The sequence below is a fragment of the Otolemur garnettii genome, unplaced genomic scaffold, assembly GCF_000181295.1.
Source record: "Otolemur garnettii isolate 467f Iridium unplaced genomic scaffold, OtoGar3 scaffold00332, whole genome shotgun sequence".
NCBI lineage: Eukaryota > Metazoa > Chordata > Mammalia > Primates > Galagidae > Otolemur > Otolemur garnettii.
This window is the reverse complement of record NW_003852727.1, coordinates 133350-153081: the sequence shown is the minus strand read 5'-3', so window position 1 is coordinate 153081 and position 19732 is coordinate 133350. Positions and strand designations below refer to the sequence as shown.

General features: G+C 32.4%; 1 protein-coding gene across 1 annotated transcript in view; it reads left to right on the top strand.

The window, feature by feature from the left end:
* The window catches only part of BRWD3 (bromodomain and WD repeat domain containing 3), a 175390-nt gene that overhangs the window by 86124 nt on the left and 69534 nt on the right, over positions 1–19732 (top strand). The window contains exons 12-18 of the mRNA XM_003803556.3: positions 217–257; positions 3233–3337; positions 4330–4483; positions 9016–9150; positions 10055–10183; positions 11181–11406; positions 17820–17987. Of these exons, the coding sequence (XP_003803604.1) occupies positions 217–257; positions 3233–3337; positions 4330–4483; positions 9016–9150; positions 10055–10183; positions 11181–11406; positions 17820–17987 (958 nt within the window). The remainder of the gene's footprint in view (positions 1–216; positions 258–3232; positions 3338–4329; positions 4484–9015; positions 9151–10054; positions 10184–11180; positions 11407–17819; positions 17988–19732) is intronic.

Genomic DNA, 19732 nt, shown 5'->3' with positions numbered 1-19732 from the left:
TTTGTTTCAGATTACTGCCAATAAGTATTTCTTCTTAGTTAACACATTGTTCCAGCCATTGTTAAATTTTTTAAGGAAATTAGAGGTTTTCTAACTTATAATTAAAAGAGACTACGTCATGGTGCTTTTGCATGTACATTTGAGGGGAAGAAGAGTAGATTATTCATTTTATAAATAAATTCATTTTAACCAAAAATCTGTTGTTTTATATCTTAGGATAAAGTTGTTGCTGTTCAGTTCTGTAACAATGGAGACAGGTAATTACGTAGTACATGTTTACATAAACAGATGTTTGACATGTTTTACTACTGTTCTCTCAGAAGCAGCCACCTCTACTATAGATATCTCATTTTTATCCAGTCACTTAGGTTTTCTCTGATGACATTCTTACTCATCCCTTTCAAATGATCTCATGTAGTAATCATGGTCTACATCAGTTCTTCCTGTCTGAGTGTTTTCTTTTTCATTATTTCTTCTGTCCATTTCTGTTAGTATTTACCTTAGTAAAGGGTTCCATTATTTGACCTACCATCTCTGCCAAATCAACATTATTTGCTCATAAATCTTTAGTGTTTTCTCTTCTCTATCTATGGAATAAAATTTAAATGTTTTAGCTTAGCATTTAGAGCTGTCTGCTGCTTGATTTAGACTTCTATTATTTTCTCATCTACTGTTTTGTCCATATAAATCCAGCCTAATTGATGTACTCATTATTCTTGTCACATCCCATGTATATTATATCACCCATTTCTTTGCTTATACTTTTCCTCACTTCATTCCTAACCAGAAGTGCTATTTCCTACCTCCCTCTAACTTTTTTTTTCTTTCCCTACTTTGTACATCTCCCTTCTCCTCTTCCTCTCTTCTCTCTCTGTTTCCCTTCTTTGTCTCTTCTTAAGTCTAATCTTCCTTTTCAGGTTCCTGCCCTACCTACAGTGTTTTTTAACTACTCCAACTTTTAGCTATCTTGACCACCTCTGAATATATGTATCACTTACTATCTCCTACTACACATGTGATACATAGTTTCTATGTCTGTAAACTTAGAAATCGTATACAGATATCTGTACTCCCTCTACAATATCTGTTCCCAAAAGGGTGATGACATTTTAGTGATGGTTAGAAAGGTCTTGGACTAAAAGTTGACTTGGAATAATAAATTTAAAATTTTAACCAATTACAATAAATTTTTATCCACATGTAGGCTGAGTTTTTCTTTTGCTTGGGACCAGAGTGTTTTGTATTTTGTATTTTTTTCAGATTTTGGAATATTTGCATATACATAATGAGATATCCTGAGTGTGGAACCCAAGTCTGAATCCAAAATTCATTTATGTTTCATATACACCTTATGCACATAGCCTGAAGTTAATTTTATAGAGTATTTTTAAAATAATTTTGTCCATGAAACAAAGTTTTGACTGTGTTTTGACTATGGTCTATCATGTGAATGAGGTATGCTGTAGAATTTTTGACTCATGTTCATCATGTTGGTGCTCAAAAGTTTTCATATTTTGTGCTTTTGATTAAGGATGTTCAACCTTTATGTTTGTAAGAACTTTATGTAGGTGACCATGTTTTATTCTTATTTTGAGGTGATGGATAAGTTTATTTTGATTGTGGTGATGGTTTTATGATTGTATACAATTGTCAAAACTTTTCAAACTGTACACTTTAAATATTATATGTTAATTATACACCAAGAAGTCTGTTAAAAATTAAATTGAAAAATCGAGTTGTTTCCCTTTTTTTTTCCCAGATTATTGTGATGGTACAAACAATTAGGTTACATTGTTTTAAATTTTTAAATAATTATGGGACAATAGGTGATTACAGTGATGAAATTTTTTTATTTTTGTTAAATGTAAGAGTAAATAATGATGGCGTACAAAGAGTGATGTCTATATTAGGGATGACAAAACCTTCAAATAAATTTTAAGATTTGCTTAACTGCACTATACTGAGTTAAATATTAGAAGGTTTGTATAGCTACTATTTCATGTTAGAAGAATCTAAATTTTTAGTTCTTTGCCCTCAGGATAATCTCATTATTTTGTTTTAATCATTTATGTTCAATAAACATATCAGAATATATTTAATTTTACTAATATTCAAATGTAAATTAAAACAACAATTAACTTTTTATCTCTAGATTACAAAATAATAAAAGTGAAAATACCCAATATTGCCAAGGGTGTAGGGATAATAGACATTCTCCTACAACTTTTTATAAGATTTTAAATTGTTAAAAAATTTCAGGGAAACTATTTGATAGTGTGTATTAAAAGATTTGCCAACTTTTTGACTGAGTAAAACAAGTATAAAGTTATACAATGATATATTGTTACAGTGAACACTGGAAACAATATAAATATTGATCATTAAATTGTGATGCATCCATATAGTGGAATACTTATTAAATGCGATGGTAGTTTTATACTTGTAAACATAGAAATATATCTACAAAATATAGTTCTTTTAGGGAAAAACATTATATGAATTATTCTGTTTCCTGCAGCAGGACCTATATAAGTATACACACATATATATGTATTTAATAAATCCTGAAAGAATAAAACCTAAAATGTTAATAGTGAGAGATTTGTGGGTGAATCTATATGTTTAATAACATCATTATTGAGATATATTTTACATAACATGAAATTCAATGGGTTTGAATATGTATATTCATAGGGTTGTTACCTTATAATCATCACAGTCAATTTTAGAATATTTCATCACCCCAGAAAGAAACCCCATACCTTTTAGCTGTCACCCTCAATCATTCTATCCTCCATATCTAGCTCTAGACAACCATTAATCTAATTTTTATCTTTATAGATTTACCTATTCAAGATTCATCCATGCCATAGCATATATCATCTCATTCCTTTTTATTGCTGCATAATCAGTATATGACTATGCCTTATCTTTTATCCATCAGTGAACATTTGAATTGTTTCCACCTTTTGTCTTATGAATGATGCTGCTGCCATGAACATTCATGTACACATTTTTATGTGGATTCACACTTTCATTTCTCTTGGTTGTATACTGGGAATAATACTGCTGGGTCATATTTTGAGGCACTGCAACTGTTTTCCAAAGTAACTTATTATTTTACATTCCCTCCAGTAGTGTATAAGGGTGAACATATTACTTTTATATTCAGAAAAAGATAGCAATTTCTAGTTTGAAGAAAATTAACAGGCTATTTTAATTTTCTTTCCAGTTTACGGTTTGTTAGTGGAAGTAGAGATGGAACAGCAAGAATATGGCAATATCAGCAACAAGAATGGAAGAGTATAGTGCTAGATATGGCTACTAAAATGACTGGGTAAGAATGTGTATTTGATATTTCAGTGGTTCTCTTCTAGTATATTATCTTTCACATTGAATTATATTTAATAATGACCATAAAATATCTTAGTACATTAGTAAGTAGTTTGAAGTTAATTGGTAGATATGAAGTTTATATCTATATTCAGTCTCTAAGTAAATCACCTTTTGTTATTGATTATCAAACTAGATGATAGGGACGTTGCTGACTCATTCAAAATTCTGGTTTTAGGGCTGGGCACAGTGGCTCGTGCAGGTAATCCTAGCACATTGGGAGTCTGAAGTGGGTGGACTGCTTGAGCTCAGGAATTCAAAACCAGCCAGAGAAAAAGCAAGACCCTGTCTCTACTAAAAGTAAAAAAAAAAAGCTGCTTGTTGTGACAGTGCCTGTAGTCCCAGCTACTCAGGAGGCTGAGACAGGAGGATCTATTAAGGCCAAGAGTTGGAGGTTGCTGTGAGCAATGATGATACCAGAATATTCTACCCAGAGTGACAATGTGTCTCAAAAAAAAAAAAAATTATGGTGTATTGTGACCCAAAGATCTGTGTGTCCTACTCATACCCACAGAGTTATTCTATGCCTTAGTTTGTATAGCTCATTTTTTATATCTGTTTATATTACTTTCTTCTTTGAGGGTTATCTCTGTCATCTTAAACATATGGAAAAGTTAAGCATATTTTTTTCTAATTTACTAAGTATACTTTTAAAATATTTCACATTATTAGCATTCCTACTCAATATACATGTACACTTACTTAATCAGCAGTCAGTTTCATCACCCTCACTGTTGACTGAAAGATGCATGATTACCTCTTTGGGACATTATGGTTCCTTTCTTTGGGGTATAGCCCTGAAATACTTAAAGCTATAGTTAAGGATTTTTTTTTTTCATCTAAACAGTTGGATGCTTCTAGAGAAATTTTGTCAAAACTTGCTATTTTACGTGCAAAAATTTATAAGGTATGAATGCTATAAATTGTTTTGTTTAGGAATAATTTGCCATCTGGAGAAGATAAGGTCACTAAACTTAAGGTGACTATGGTGGCATGGGATCGTTATGATACCACAGTTACTACGGCAGTAAACAATTTCCTTTTGAAAGTATGGAATTCTATCACAGGGCAGCTTCTTCATACTTTATCTGTAAGTATTTTATTTTTAGAGTAATTAAAATATTAAAAGTACATTATTCTAGGAAACTTAAGTTCTAATTTTTTCTGTGACTTACTACTAGCCTTTTGTGGAGTAATTATTTGTGGGCCCACTGTTGCAGGTATCTCTGCAAAATGGAGGTGATATAACTGCTAAAGGTATACCTGCTAAAAGCAAGTATGAAATATTTCCAAGATCCTTATAGTCATTTATCTATTATGTTAGAGTATCCAGTCAAGTATCTATAAGTTATTTCATTTTTAGTAGGAGTTGAAATTTTTATTGTTATTATTTTGGGGGAGGAACTTACCTCATATTATAAGGGTATCATATATAATACCTTCAGTGATTAGTTTATACAACAAATAGAGGTACCATGATTCCCTGAAAATAAGATACTGTCTCATATTTCTTTTTTCCAAGAAGACATACCAGGGCTTATTTTCAGGGGATGTCTTCCCTCTCTGAGCTGAAATGTATGGCATAACTATGCTGCATATCTTCATAGCCATGCCCATCACCAGGTCTTATTATTGGGGTAGGGCTTATATTAACAAATGCATAGAAATTCTGCTAGGGCTTATTTTTTGGGTACGTCTTGTTTTCGAGGAAACACGGTAAGAGAAAGAAGTAGGATTATAAAGCACCTTTTTTCTCATTAAAAATATATTTGTCATAATAAAAGGCTGCAACATTTGTGGTATGAAAACTTGATAGGGAAATTTCATGGGTAGAATTGATATTTGTAAGTTTATTGTAATATTGGTTGACTTCAGGTTAAATTCACTTTAAAAGCCTTATTTCTTTTCTGGTAAAACTATCAATTCATAATAATTTTAAGAAGAGAAGGCCAAGGGATTGCCATATGATTTATATAGTAGTGAGTATTAGGGTTCAGATAAGAAATAAATTCTTGTGACTCAACTCAGCGTTCATTTGTAATATACCATACCATCATCCTTACTTGACTACTTCCTATGTGAAATAATCTTAGTCTAATGCAGCTGAGGTTTCTAAAGTTTTGTTTGATTTGGGGAGGATTTCCAGTTTATCTTTCATATACCTCCCAAGTCTTCTGTATTTTAATACATATTAATATAAAAATTATTAATTAAATATTTTGGTTTTTTTCATAGTACATCCTTGAAATCCAGTATGTATCTTACCCTTACTGAGCATCCCAGTTCTTTTTAGTTACACTTCAAATGTTTAATAGCCACATGTGGCTATCAACTACAATATTAGACAATATAATTCTGTAACTCTTTAATTACAATTTGAAAAGCCTTCTTGTAGCTCCTAGTTTTATAGATCCATGTAAAATTCTGTCTTAATAAATACCTTAGTTTACAGTCCTGTTCAGTGGCACTCTTCCTGTGGATTGACTCACAGGTCATCTGTGAATTTTACTGAAGGAATTTTAGGACAGACTGTGTTAAGTCCTTGCAAAAGTCAAGTTTACTCAGTTTGGGTACAGGACTTATATTTTAGTTTTAATGATTTAGAACAATGATTTGGGTCTTTAAGTGTAAAGTTCTATTCAGCAAATGCTTTTTGAACACAAACTATGTGCCAGACACTAAGTATTAGAAATAAATGGTAAATTAAACAGAGCCCTATCATACTGGAGTTGACAGCCTATTAAGAGAGAAGAAATTTATTTAGATAAGTCTAAGAAAGAAAAGGACAAGATAGAATGCAAGTTTCTAATAAGGTAACCAGATCTAATCTGGTAAAATTAGAGAAAGCTTCCTAAGGAAGTGAACTTCGGGTTAAGTTTTGAAATGTAAGTAGGAATTACTCAGCTTAAATGTCACCTCCTTGATTAGGTCTTCTCTAATCAAACAATCCAACATACCCTCTCAGTATTAGTCTTATTACATAACTTTGATTTATTTTCATGAATGTTTATTATTACTTGATATTTTATTTCTTTTCTTTTCTTTTTCTTTTTTTTAGAGACAAGAGTTTTACTTTGTTGCCCTCAGTAGAGTGCTCTGGAATCACAGCTCACAGCAACCTACAGCTCTTGGGCTTAGGCAATTCTCTTGCCTCAGCCTCCTGAATAGCTGGGACCACAGGTGCCCTCCATAACACCTGGCTATTTTTTGTTGCAGTTTGGTTGGGGCTGGGTTTGAATCCGCCACCCTCAATATATGGGGCTGGCACCCTACTCACTGAGCCACAGGCACCTCCTATTTATTGTCTTTATTCTTTTTATTTTTTTAAATTTTGAGACTGGGTCTCACTTTGTTGCTCAAGGTAGGGTACGGTGGCATCATCATAGCTCACTGCTGCCTCAACTCCTGGGCTCAAATCATTTTCCTGTCTCAGCCTCCCGAATGGCTGGAAACTACAGGCATATGATATCATGCCTAGCTATTTTTTAAATTTTTTGTAGAGGTGGGATCTCACTGATGGCCAGATGGTCTGGAATTCTTAGCCTTAAGCAATCCTCCTGCCTTAGTATTCCAAAGTGCTGAGATTACAGGTGTGAGCCACCGTGCCTGCCCTTTACCTGATATTTTCTTGTTTCTTTCCTCATACATGGTATGTGGGAGTCAACATGTATTTGGTAAATCACATATGGGAGGAGGTTAGGAAGAGGGAGCAGCATATGCAAAGGTCCTGAGGTGAATGAGAGCTGAAAAAAAGCCAATTTGGTTAGAGCACAGAGAACAGAAACAGTCTCACCAGATTAAGACAAGAAAAGGAGAGAGCGACCAGACCATTTAGGATCTTGCAGGATTTATTCTAATGCAAGTAGGAAACCATTAAAGACTTAAAGCAAAGTAATGACATGTGAGTTTTACTTTTGAAAGTACCTTATAATTCTAATTCTGATCATAGTACAGGAAATAGATTGGAATGAGGTAAGAGTGACTTCAGATAGACTGTAGAGTCTATGATGGTAGCCAGAAGGATAATTTAGACTTGAGTAGTGGTGGTGAAAATAGGAGAGTGCTTAATAAATCTATTTTATGACATGATATATGTTAAGACATCACTAATTTTGATTAGATTTTGTTCCCCATGATAAAATGACTATACCCTATCTTAAGGCATGTGACGAAAAAATTAAAATCCCCAGTGTACACTGAAGTATTTGTGTTGCTATCATTTGAGTTTGACAAAGTAGAAGATAGGGCAGTGCCTATGGCTCAAAGGAGTAAGGCATTGGCCCCATATGCTGGAGATGGTCCGTTCAAACCCAGCTCCGGCCAAAGGGAAAAAAAACCCAAAAACATAGTAGAAGATATTTGCTATACCAAATTGATTATTGAGCAAGGGATTTTCTTATATCAAAGAAAGAACCTTTCAGTAATCACTGAGGAGTTTAGGTAAACTTTATTTGCAATTATATTTATTGTAATGGGGTTTTACCTACTCAACTGTACATTCTGAACCTGTCTCCAGTTACTTATTAATAAGCTATGCATGTGGTTGTCCCTAATGGAAGTATTATAGGATACTCTATTGTTCTAAATTTTATACCATGATTTGGGATAAAATGGCACTTTTGAGGTTCACAGTGTATGGTTATTTTTAGAAGCTCCTGATATGTAATTTGCAGGTGTGTTCCTAAGTGAAATGCAGCTTGAGGATGTTCTCTGTATTTTTCTAAGACTTGTAGACTGTTATTAGTAATATACTTTATGATATATTACTAGTAGAGTTAAGTTTGAGGAAAATTAACAATGATCTTAAAGCGGGCATCTGTAAACTTTTTAAGAGGCTAGATAGTAAGTATTTTAGACTTTTCACAGTTTCTATTTCATATTCTTAGTTATATTTGTGTTTTGTGGGGGATTTTTTGCAAGTTTTAAAAAATATAAAAACTAAGTTCATAAGCTATATGTGCAAACAAATCTGGTAGTCATATTTGGACTACAGGCTATAGTTTCATGACTCTTGATCTAACATCTCCACATACTGATAAACATTTATTTACTAGAAGGGAAACATATAACATAGAACATTGGTTTTTGGATTTTTTTGTAGCAAAGCTGTTTTTCAGATGAACTTATCAAGTATGAAGCAGTTCTAGAGCACAGCCACTGTGCTCTATCCTTGGAATGTATCCTAGGGCCTCCCAAAATACAGTTTAAATACCAGTAATACAGAGTGCTGAAGAACAATGGAAGTTTTTGTCTGTTACCATGGTGGCAGAATTGTGCATTAAGGAAAGGATTCTGTTTGTTGCATTTTCGGTGGCTTTTAAAATAGCAGGATCCTAAATATTTTAATTCTATTTTAGGGGCCTAGTTAATGAGGTGTAGTTGTTTGGATTATCTTTATTTTAAAAACATTTCTGGGTCTTCTGTCCATTGAATACTTTATCAAATCAGCAGTTATAAGGAATTCTAACTAACTATATTGTTCATGTAGTGTCTATAATAATAAATGCTATTAAATTAGTGTGCATGGATTAATCTTAACCAGACTGATAAGGCTCCAAGACCATTTGACCAAATAAACCAGAAACATGATGTTGCTTTTCTCTTATATTGATTTTATCATAGGGGCATGATGATGAAGTATTTGTTTTGGAAGCACATCCATTTGATCAAAGGATCATTCTTTCAGCGGGTCATGATGGGAACATTTTTATTTGGGACCTTGACCGAGGGACCAAAATTCGTAATTACTTTAACATGGTAAGGGAAGTTTGTGTTTAGTTCAAATTAAAATTAACATGTGATAGCTTGGTAATCACATTTTTACCTAGTAAAAATGAGGTAAAGGAACCTCTATTATCTGTGTTTAAATTAGTAAAATCATGTAGAGAATAACTTATATGAGAACCAAAATCATAAAAGATTAACGATTAATCCTGGTCTATGAATTACGGTAGTAACTGTAATACTTGCGTCTGACCCTGGGAAACCTCATATGACTTAATCAGAAGTTGTTTGAAAACACAAATTTGGACATATGGATGCTCTTAAAATATATTTAATACAAACCATGGAAAAATTTGGTGAGCTATCTGTTCTCCTAGTAGAACATACTCTTCTGTAGTGATGGGAATTCTCATATCCTCCATTTTTAATGTCCCTCTCTTAGAATAACTCTGAGTAAACATTTCTAAATCATTGGTTAGCCTTTGAACTTACTTTTATAGGCATTATACAGATCCAGAGCATTAATAATGTCTCTGTCTTTTGTTAGTAAAATTGATTTGTGTGCACTAATTTCACAATAATTATTTGAGGACTTAATTACATTGCCATTTAATATATGAAGATAATATTTGCTGAGATAGCATCTTTGTCAATTTGGTTACATTTGGTTCTTTTTTAAACTCCACAGTCACCCATTTGGTAATTCACGAAGTATGACATTGCTAGGAATGATTGATTTTATCCATTGCAATTTTACTCTACCTAATATTTGTCAGAGCTTTACTCTTTCAGTAGGGTTCTGGCTACAGAAGCCAGAGACTATATTGAAATAGTCATGTATCACAGAACCTGGGATATTAGCAAGAAGACATTATCACCTACCTAATATTTGAAAATTACTTTTAAGATAACATAAAGAGATTCTTCTGAATTTCAGATTGAAGGCCAAGGTCATGGTGCAGTGTTTGACTGTAAATTTTCACCAGATGGAAACCATTTTGCCTGTACAGATTCTCATGGGCATTTGCTACTTTTTGGTTTTGGATGCAGTAAATATTATGAAAAGGTTAGTAGATTTAATTTTTCTTGTAGATTTTAATTTGGTATTATATCATTCACAAATTTTGTTTGAGTTCTTTCAGTTAATAAGAAAATTATCTTTTTTGGTAAGTTTTTTATCCTTACCAGAGCATGAAGCTTAGCACTGGGAATCACTATTGAGACACAGGATGATGGAGATATAAAAGTTCATTAGGAAATCCTTTTACTGAGAAAATATTCTCTATTGCCTTTCAGGTATAATAAGAGAGTAATCGATCACATCTACTTAATCATAAATTTGGAATGAATAGCTAGTGACTGAATATGTTCATTTTCTTGGTTAGCTATTTTATTATTGATCCTGTTAAAATACTTTGGAAGCTACTTTAATTAGCTCTATATTTTAGCTGTGAATTTGGGATAGATTATAGAATCAGATTTGGAAGAAAATTCAGAAACATTGAGGGTAGCTCAACATTTGTATCACCTTTGAGTATCTTTGATGTGATTGATTATTTCCCTATCTCACCATGTATATTATAATTCATATATCCTCATTTAAATAAAAGTAAACCAGAATTTAGTTGTAGCTTTCATTTGAGAACTATATACTTTGCTAAGAAGAACATTGCATACAGCTATCATTTAATAAAAAAATTAAATAAATAACTAAAAATAAACAAGAACAACACAGATATATAGGTTTGTATGATTTCTGCAATTTAAGTATAAATACCTAATTTTATTTGCTGGTTTATTGCTCTACTTTTTCCTATCATACTTACAGAAGGGTGATAACAGGACCAAAAAGTAATACAGATTATAGGATTTTGTGGAGAAATGATAGAGTGACTTGCTAGGTAATTAATTGGCTTCTACCTAGAAGATATATTCAACAACAAAGGACTACAAGGGAATGCAAAAATTAACTGATTTGAAAAACACTTGTGCTCTAGGAATAAAAGTAAGTGCTCATCTATAAATTTCTTGTGTATATTAAATACTAAAAATTTGTCATGAAGATTCCAGATCAGATGTTCTTCCACACGGATTATCGACCTCTTATCCGTGATGCCAATAACTATGTGTTGGATGAACAAACCCAACAAGCTCCTCACCTCATGCCTCCCCCATTTTTGGTGGATGTAGATGGAAATCCTCATCCTACAAAATTCCAGCGCCTTGTTCCAGGACGGGAAAATTGTAAAGATGAGCAACTTATACCACAGCTAGGATATGTAGCTAATGGTATGTTATCGCTCCAAAAATAAATGTAAAACATTTTCCAAAATGTTATACTTACTGCTGTTCTGTGATGTATACACTTTGTTAAATTTTGGAGTCAGTTATAAGAAGATTATTTTACCTACTAATTCTATTACTTTTCAGTTGTATACAACTTCTTTACTTTACCAGAGTACATTTTCATTCTTTATCTCCCCTGGATAAGTGGGTTAGAATAAATACAAGCAGATAAGATCTCCTTAGAAACCTTTAAATTGAATACCATGTTTCCCCCCAAATAAGACACTGTCTTATATTTATTTTTTTCTCAAGAAGACACACTAGGGCTTATTTTCAGGAGATGTCTTATTTCTGTTAAGTATAATACAATAATCTACATTTATTCAAATACGGTTAAGTCATCTTCTTCTGGAACCTGACCAGGGAGCCAACCTCGTTGGTGAGGCTGGCGCTAGTGATGTTTGAACTCCTATCCCCTAGCCATTTGCATGTGCGCAATAGGATGCCTGCGACTACAGTTACCACAGAACGCGCAAGTGCCAACGGCCTGGAGAAAGGAGCTGTGACAGATAAAAGGTATTCCAGTTTTCCTTACCACTCCACGCTGAAGTGCATGGCATGGCTGTGGAGATAGCTGCATAGCCATGCCCATCATTAGGTCTTATTATTGGGGTAGGGCTTATATTTAACAAATGCATAGAAATCCTGCTAGGACTTATTTTTTGGGTAGGTCTTATTTTCAGGGAAACATGGTAGTATTTATTGACTTTTAATAATGATTAAATGTATTAACTTTAATGTGCCAAAGTTGGCGAAATTCCATTGGTCATACAGTATTGGTATGTTAGTTTGAGAGTCCATAGTTAATGGAACTTAGATGAGGAAATTTCAAAAAGCATTAACTACAAAGCAGCTCTTTACCTATCTTCATGTTTAAAATACAAATAATTATTGGGACTTTGGTGGATATGAATATTTACATAACCCTAAATCTTGGAGACATTGGAGAAGCAAAGGTGAATGTGATGCATGTTGAGAGAATAGTAGAATAACGCTTTAGAATAGATTATTCTCTATTACAGCAACTTGGTCTTATCTTGTTAGCATATTTCCACTCTATATACTTGCCCTCTCTACTTCATACCCCCACATACAATGCCTTTGTATCTTAGTTTGGTACATGTAGGTTTTTTTCAGGTATAAGATAGCAAGTTACTGAATGATAAATGGAATTTTATCTCTTAATTAGTAAATTAAGGCTTGAATTGACCTTTATAGAATGAAATGCTACATATAACTTTTATGCTTTTGGTCATATATATTTGTAGAGGAATGGTATTTTATATGTGCCAATAGTTATTTTGGTGATATCATATTCATTAACCAAGGAGGAAAGGTTTGACTATTAAGTGGGAGATAAAATTGAAAACATCTGAATAAAAAAAATCTTATCACATTTCATTTCTTGTACATTTTTTAAAAGGTGATTATTTGCTTACTCTGTCAGATGCTATTTAATGTGACTAGAGGATAAGATGAAAACAAGGGCTAAGCTGGGTATGGTAGCTTATGCCTGTAAACTTTGCACTCTGAGAGGCCAAGGAGGATGGATTGCCTGAGCTCACAGGTTCAAGACCAGCCTGAGCCAGAGAGAGACCCCATCTCTAAAATAAATAAATAAATAAAATAGCCAGGAGTTGTGGGCACCTGTAGTTTCAGCTACTTGGGAGGCTGAGGCAAGATAATCATTTGAACCCAAGAATTTGAGGTTGCTGTGAGCTCTGATATTGCCATGACACTCTACCAAGGGTGACAAAACGAGACTCTTGTCTCAAAAAAAAAGAAAAGAAAACCAGGGCTATGATATATTTATGAAAGAAAAAAAATTAAAATTTTTATTCAGAAGTAACATTGAATTTCAGTATATCATAAAAATTATTTTCTACTTGTTAAAAAACTGAGCTGTTAACAAAGGAGAATATTTAAAGGATCATAATTTTGATTTATTTTGGAAAGGAAATCTTCACAAAAGAAAGATGCAAACTGTTTTAGGTACCTGTGGTTAAATGTGTTTAAACCTTACTCAAATCTCTGTTCTTGACTTTTAACTTAAAATATACCATGAAGAAAATTTATTTTAAAATACTTAATTTTAATAATTACAATCAGATTTTGCTTAATGATAAGGATACATCTTTATCATTTTATACTATTAAAGCCATAGTTTTTTTTGCTTGCAAATAAAATGGGAATGTTAATTTTTAGAAACATAAATGAGATAAGATTCCCGAGGGTATATGAGTGTATGTGCATGCACTGGCATGCATACATGTTGTGTATACTTCTAAATAGGATAAAACTTAGGACTTTCACCTGCAGACATGCATTGCTTAATGAAAGGTATGTGTTCTGAGAAATGTGTCAATAGGTGATTTCATCATTGTACAAACGTTACCGAATGTGCTTACACAAACTCGAATGGTATAACCTACTACACACCTAGGCTATCTGGTATAACTTGTACCTCCTAGACTACAAACCTATACAGGATATTATTGTACTGAGTACTATAGACAATTGTAACAGTGATATCTGTGTGTGTGAATATATCTAAACATGGAAAAGGTACAGTAAAAATATGACATACAAGATAAAAAGTAGTATACTTACCATGAATGGAGCTTGGAGGACTAGAATATGTTGTGGGTGAGGCAGTAAATGGTGAATAGTGTACAGTAACGTAGAGTTTACTGTAGACTAGAGTTTATAACTATTATATACTTAGGATATACTAAATTTATATTTTTCTCCAATAATGAATTTAATGTAACTTTTTTACTTTATAAACATTTTAATTTTTCTTTTACTTTTGTAATGACTAACTCTGAGCTTAAAACACAGTTTGTGAAGCTGAGCAAAAAAATTTATTTCTTTATATCCTTATTCTGTAAGCTTTTTTTCTATTTTAAAAGTTTTTCATTTTATACTTTTTAAAGTAAATTCATCACCTCTATATTTATTTCTTTTTATTTTTTAAATATGGGTAAATAATAGTTGTATATCTTTTAATCATTATAGGGTACATGTGATGTTTTGATACATCATACAATGAAATTAATCAAATCAGAGTAATAGTGGTATTCAACACATCAGGCATTTATCTTTTTCTTTGTGTTAGAAACATTACAATTCCACTCTTTTCATTATTTTAAAGTATACCCTAAATTATTGTTTATAGTTACTTTGTTTTATCAACTATTTTATATTCTACCTAATTATATAACTATATTTTTGGACCTATTGTCCATTTCCATCCAGATTTATACGCTCCCTCCTCCCTGCAACCCTTCCTAGCTTCGGGTAACTGTCATTCTGCTTTTTGTCTCTATGAGATCAATTGTCTTTAATAGCTCCCACATATGAGAGAATGTGTAATATTTGTCTTACTGTGCTTGGCTTATTTCATTTAATATAATGTTCTCCACCTCCATCCATGTCATTGTAAATGACAGGACTTCATTATTTTTGTGGATATATAAATAGGATATTCCATTATGTTTATTTACCATTATTTCTTTATCCATTCATATGTTAATGGTTACTTAGGTTGATTCCAAATCTTGGCTATTGTTAATAGTGCTGGAATAGATACAGGAATGGAGACGCCTTTTCAACATACTAATTTCTCCTCCTTTAAATATTGTTGACTGAATACCCAATAGTGAGATTGCTGAGTCATGTGGTAGTTCTATTTTCAGTTTTGTGGAGGAGCCTCTATACTGTACTCCATAGTTGTTGCAATAATTTACATTTCCAGCAACAGTATACAAGGGTTCCCCCTTTTCCATATCCTCATCAGCATTCGTTATTGCCTGTCTTTTTGATAAAAGCCAACTTGGGTGAGATGATATCTCATTATAATTTTTATTTGCATTTCTGTGAAGATTAATGATGCTGAACACATTTGTATATACTTGCTGGCTATTTTTATTTCTTCTTTTGAGAAATGTCTATTTGATATCCTTTGCCTGTTTTTTAATCAGATTATTTGATTATTTGATTTTTCCCCTATCAAGTTATTGGATCTCTTTATATCTTCTATTTATTAATCCCTTGTTAGATGAATAGTTTGCAAGAATTTTCTCCATTCTGTAGATTCTCTCTTCCCTTTTGTTGATTGTTTTCTTTGCCATGCAGAAGCTTTTTAGCTTGATGTCATCCTATTTGTCCAATTTTATTTGATTCATATGCTTTGGGGTTATTACTCAAAAAAATTATGGCCTAGACCAATGACCTAAAGCCTTTGGCAGATGTTTTATTTTAGTAGTTTCCTAGATTCAGGTCATAAATTTAAGTCTTCAATCTGTTTTGATTGTGCTTTTGTGTATGGAGAGAGATAAGAATCTAGTTTCATTCTTTTGCATATGGATATGTAGTTTTCCCAACATCTTGTATGAAGAGACTGTGTATGTTCTTGGCACCTTTGTTTATAAGTTATATATGTATACATACATATATGTAATTTATATTATATATGTGCATATATATTATATGCATATTACACGTGTGTGTGTGTGTATATATATATGTATATATATGGATTTATTTCTGGGTTCTGTATTCTATTCCAGTGGTCTATGTGTCTGTTTTTATTCCAGTACCATGATGTTTAGGTTATTAGAACTCCCTGTAGTATAATTTGAATTCAGGCAATGTGATTCCTCCAGTTTTGTTCTTTTTGCTCAGGATGGATCTTCTGGGTCTTTTTGTGGTTCTGTATAATTTTTGGGTTTGTTTTCCATTTCTCCTATTTGATGAGCATTGTATTGAATCTATGGATTGCTTTGGGTAGTATGGATATATTAACAGTATTTATTTTTTCCAATTATATTTTAACATTAATTCCTCTAGCTCCATTTATTTGTGTCCTCTTCAATCTCTCTCATCAATGTTTTAAAGTTTGCGTTATAGAAATTTTTCACTTCTTTAGTCAAATTTAATCCTAGATATTTTGTTTTATTCATAGCTAATGTAACTGGTATTATTTTCTTAGTTATTTTTCAGATTGTCTGTTGTTGGCATATAGAAACATAGCTGATTTTTTAATGTTGATTTTGTATCCTAAAATTTTACTGCATTTGTTTATCAATTCTAGTGGGTTTTTTTGTGGAGTCTTTAGGTTTCTCTCTATAAGATCACACAGTTTATAAACAAGGATAATTTAACTTTTTTCTTTCCAATTTGGATGCCTTTTAATTTTTTCTTTTGTCTGGTTGTTCTAGCTAGAATTTTAGTACTTTGTTGAATAACAGTGGTGAAAACGGGCATCCTTGTCTTGTTCCAGATCTTACAGGAAAGGCTTTCAGTTTTCCCCCATTCAGTATGATACTTGCTGTGAGTCTGTCTTATATGGCTTTTATTTTGTTGAGGTAAGGTCCTTCTATACCCGATTTTTTAAGAATTTTATCAGAAAGATTTTGACTTTTATCCAGTGCTTTTTTAGCATCAATTGAAGTGATAATATCACATTTGTATTTTGTTCTGTTGATAGAATATATCCCATCGATTAATTTGTATATGTTGAACCATCCTTCTATCCCTGGGATGAATCCCACTTGATCATGGTGAATGATCTTTTTTACGTGTAAAACTAGGGAACACCACACATGTTATCCTAGGCCTATATAGGGTCGAGATCATTAATATCACTCTTATGCCTCCACATCTTGTACAACTAGACGATCATTAGGGCAGTAATAAGCATGGAGCTATCAGCTCCTTTGATGACAATATTATCTTCTGAAACACCTTCTTAAAGACTTGCCTGAGGCTGTTTCATAGTTAACTTTTTTTAAATAGGTAGGAGTGCATGATAAAATAATAATAAAAAATATAGTATGGTAAATACATAAACCAGAAACATTATTATCATTATCAAATTTTATGTAGTATAAATAATTGTTATAAGCTATACTTTTATGCAACTGTCAGTGTAGTAGTTTTGTTTATACCAGCATCACTACAAACTTAGGAGTAATGCATAGCATTACAACATTACCATGGCTTTGACATTACTAGGCAAGAGGAATTTTTCAGCTTTATTCTAATTTTATGGGACCATTTTCATATGTGAGGTCTGTTGTTGACTGAAATGTTTTTCTGTAACACCTGACTATTCTTTATGATGATAAGGCCTTTATAATAATGTGTAATTTGAGAACTTTGGTTAAATCGAACATAAGCTAATATGTCAAACATTGTAAATGTTTCAATAAAATTTTTATTTGACGTACTTAATTTTTATTTTAATCTTGTTTTAAATCATTTGTCTGGAAATTTATAGATTAGTTACTACATTTATAGGATACACTAAAGTGTAAGTGATTTTGTGACTTTTTATCTTTGGTCTCATTAAGGTGATGGCGAGGTGGTAGAACAGGTAATTGGGCAGCAAACTAATGACCAAGATGAGAGCATTCTTGATGGAATAATCAGAGAGCTACAGAGAGAACAAGATATGAGATTAATTAATGAAGGAGATATTCCACATTTTCCAATTAATAGATCATACTCTGTTAATGGTGGTAAGTAGTTTTATATTTGTAAAGAGTATATAAAATGTACTTCAGTTATTTTACTTGTATGAAGTAATTTGCATGTGAAAAAATGTTTTATGTTTAAAAATTGACACATTTTTATTAATTTACAATTGCAATATCAGGTATACCAAAGTTTCTTAATCTCATTGTCATCTGTGGCTAAAATAATACCTCCTAGGAAATAATGATGGTGTATTTTAATAAGCCATTTTTTCTTACTCAATAATTGACTTGTGGTATTTACATTTTTTTAAGAAGTAAAATGTTGAAATAAGTCTAGCCTTTCTATAGGGGAATCAACCTATAAGGTTTTCAAAATAAAAAACACCTTAAGTTTAGAAATTACTACCAAAAGAAATTTACTGTCCTTTGTTGAGAGAAAGTAGATACTACTCCCTCTCTTGAATTTATAAAACTAATCTGGAAGACAAGAGGTCTCTGAAGATAGGAAATCTTCTTAGGGAATACAGGTGCCACCACAGTTTGATCTTACTACCAGTAGAATGAGATAGGTTCTGTATGTTTGTTCTTAAGTTGAATTTCTATGTAAGTTGGAATAGGTGCATTTACCTTTTACCTGTAAAAGCCTCCATTTATAAGTGTGAACCATACTTCAGTCAGATGTTTGTAACTTGGGAACTTACCGTAATAGCCTGTGTTCCTAAGTGCAAGTTGTACTTAACCATCTCAGATGTCTATAACTCAGGGATTGCCTATATTGTATAATTAATTATTTTATCTTAAAATTAATATTCTTAATTGTATCTTTTCTTTTACTTTATACGAAATGTACCTATGCATCTGAGTTTTATATAAATCTTAGCTTATATCAATTTTAATTTTATTAAAAGCTATTAATTTTATTTTTTCTTTTTTGAGACAGAGTCTTACTCTGTCGCTCTGAGAGGACCATGGCATCATCATATCTCACAGCAACCTCAGACTCTTGGGTTCAAAGAGATCCTTTTGGCTCATCCTCCCAAGTATGTGGAAGTACAGCCTGCCACAATGCCCAGCTGGCTTTTCTATTTTTAGTAGAGACAGGGTCTCACTCTTGCTCTGGCTAATCTCACATTCCAGAGCTCAAGCACCACCTTGGCCACCCAGAATGCTAGGATTACAAGTGTGAGTCACCATACTTGGCCTGTTAATTTTATTTTAAAACATAGTCTTCTTATGAGAATTTTGGCCGATTTCTTCCTTTTTATATTTACAAAATTGAGGTCATTTATTTGGTAACATAGCAATTTGGAGTCCACATAAATGAATGAAATGATTTAAATTTGTGGTGATTCACTGGGTATTTTACTGAATTATTGATTTCTTAAGTATCCCCTAAATTTTTTTTAAATGGTTTTAAAAAACCATTTATAACCATTTGCATTTGGGTCACTTGAACACCTAACTCATATAAGCTTTCCTGAACCTAGGATACAAGGAAAAGTGATCTGATAATCCTAGTATCCTGGCCCTTTGTTTCAATGCCCTAAAACTTTTGTAGAATACCGATTTACATATCTGTTAATGTAGCCAATGTTCAGCTTTACCTACAATACTAGATTTTTATGAGCAGATTTGAAATGCCATTGGTCAGAGACTCCACTGACTTCTTTTTTTAATGTTCGTTTTTAAATTTTTTTTATAATCAATTTAAAAGTAGAAGTATTTTAGTTTCTATGGGGAGAGGAGGGGGGAGGGTGGGTGGAGGGAGGGTGATTGGTGATTGGTGG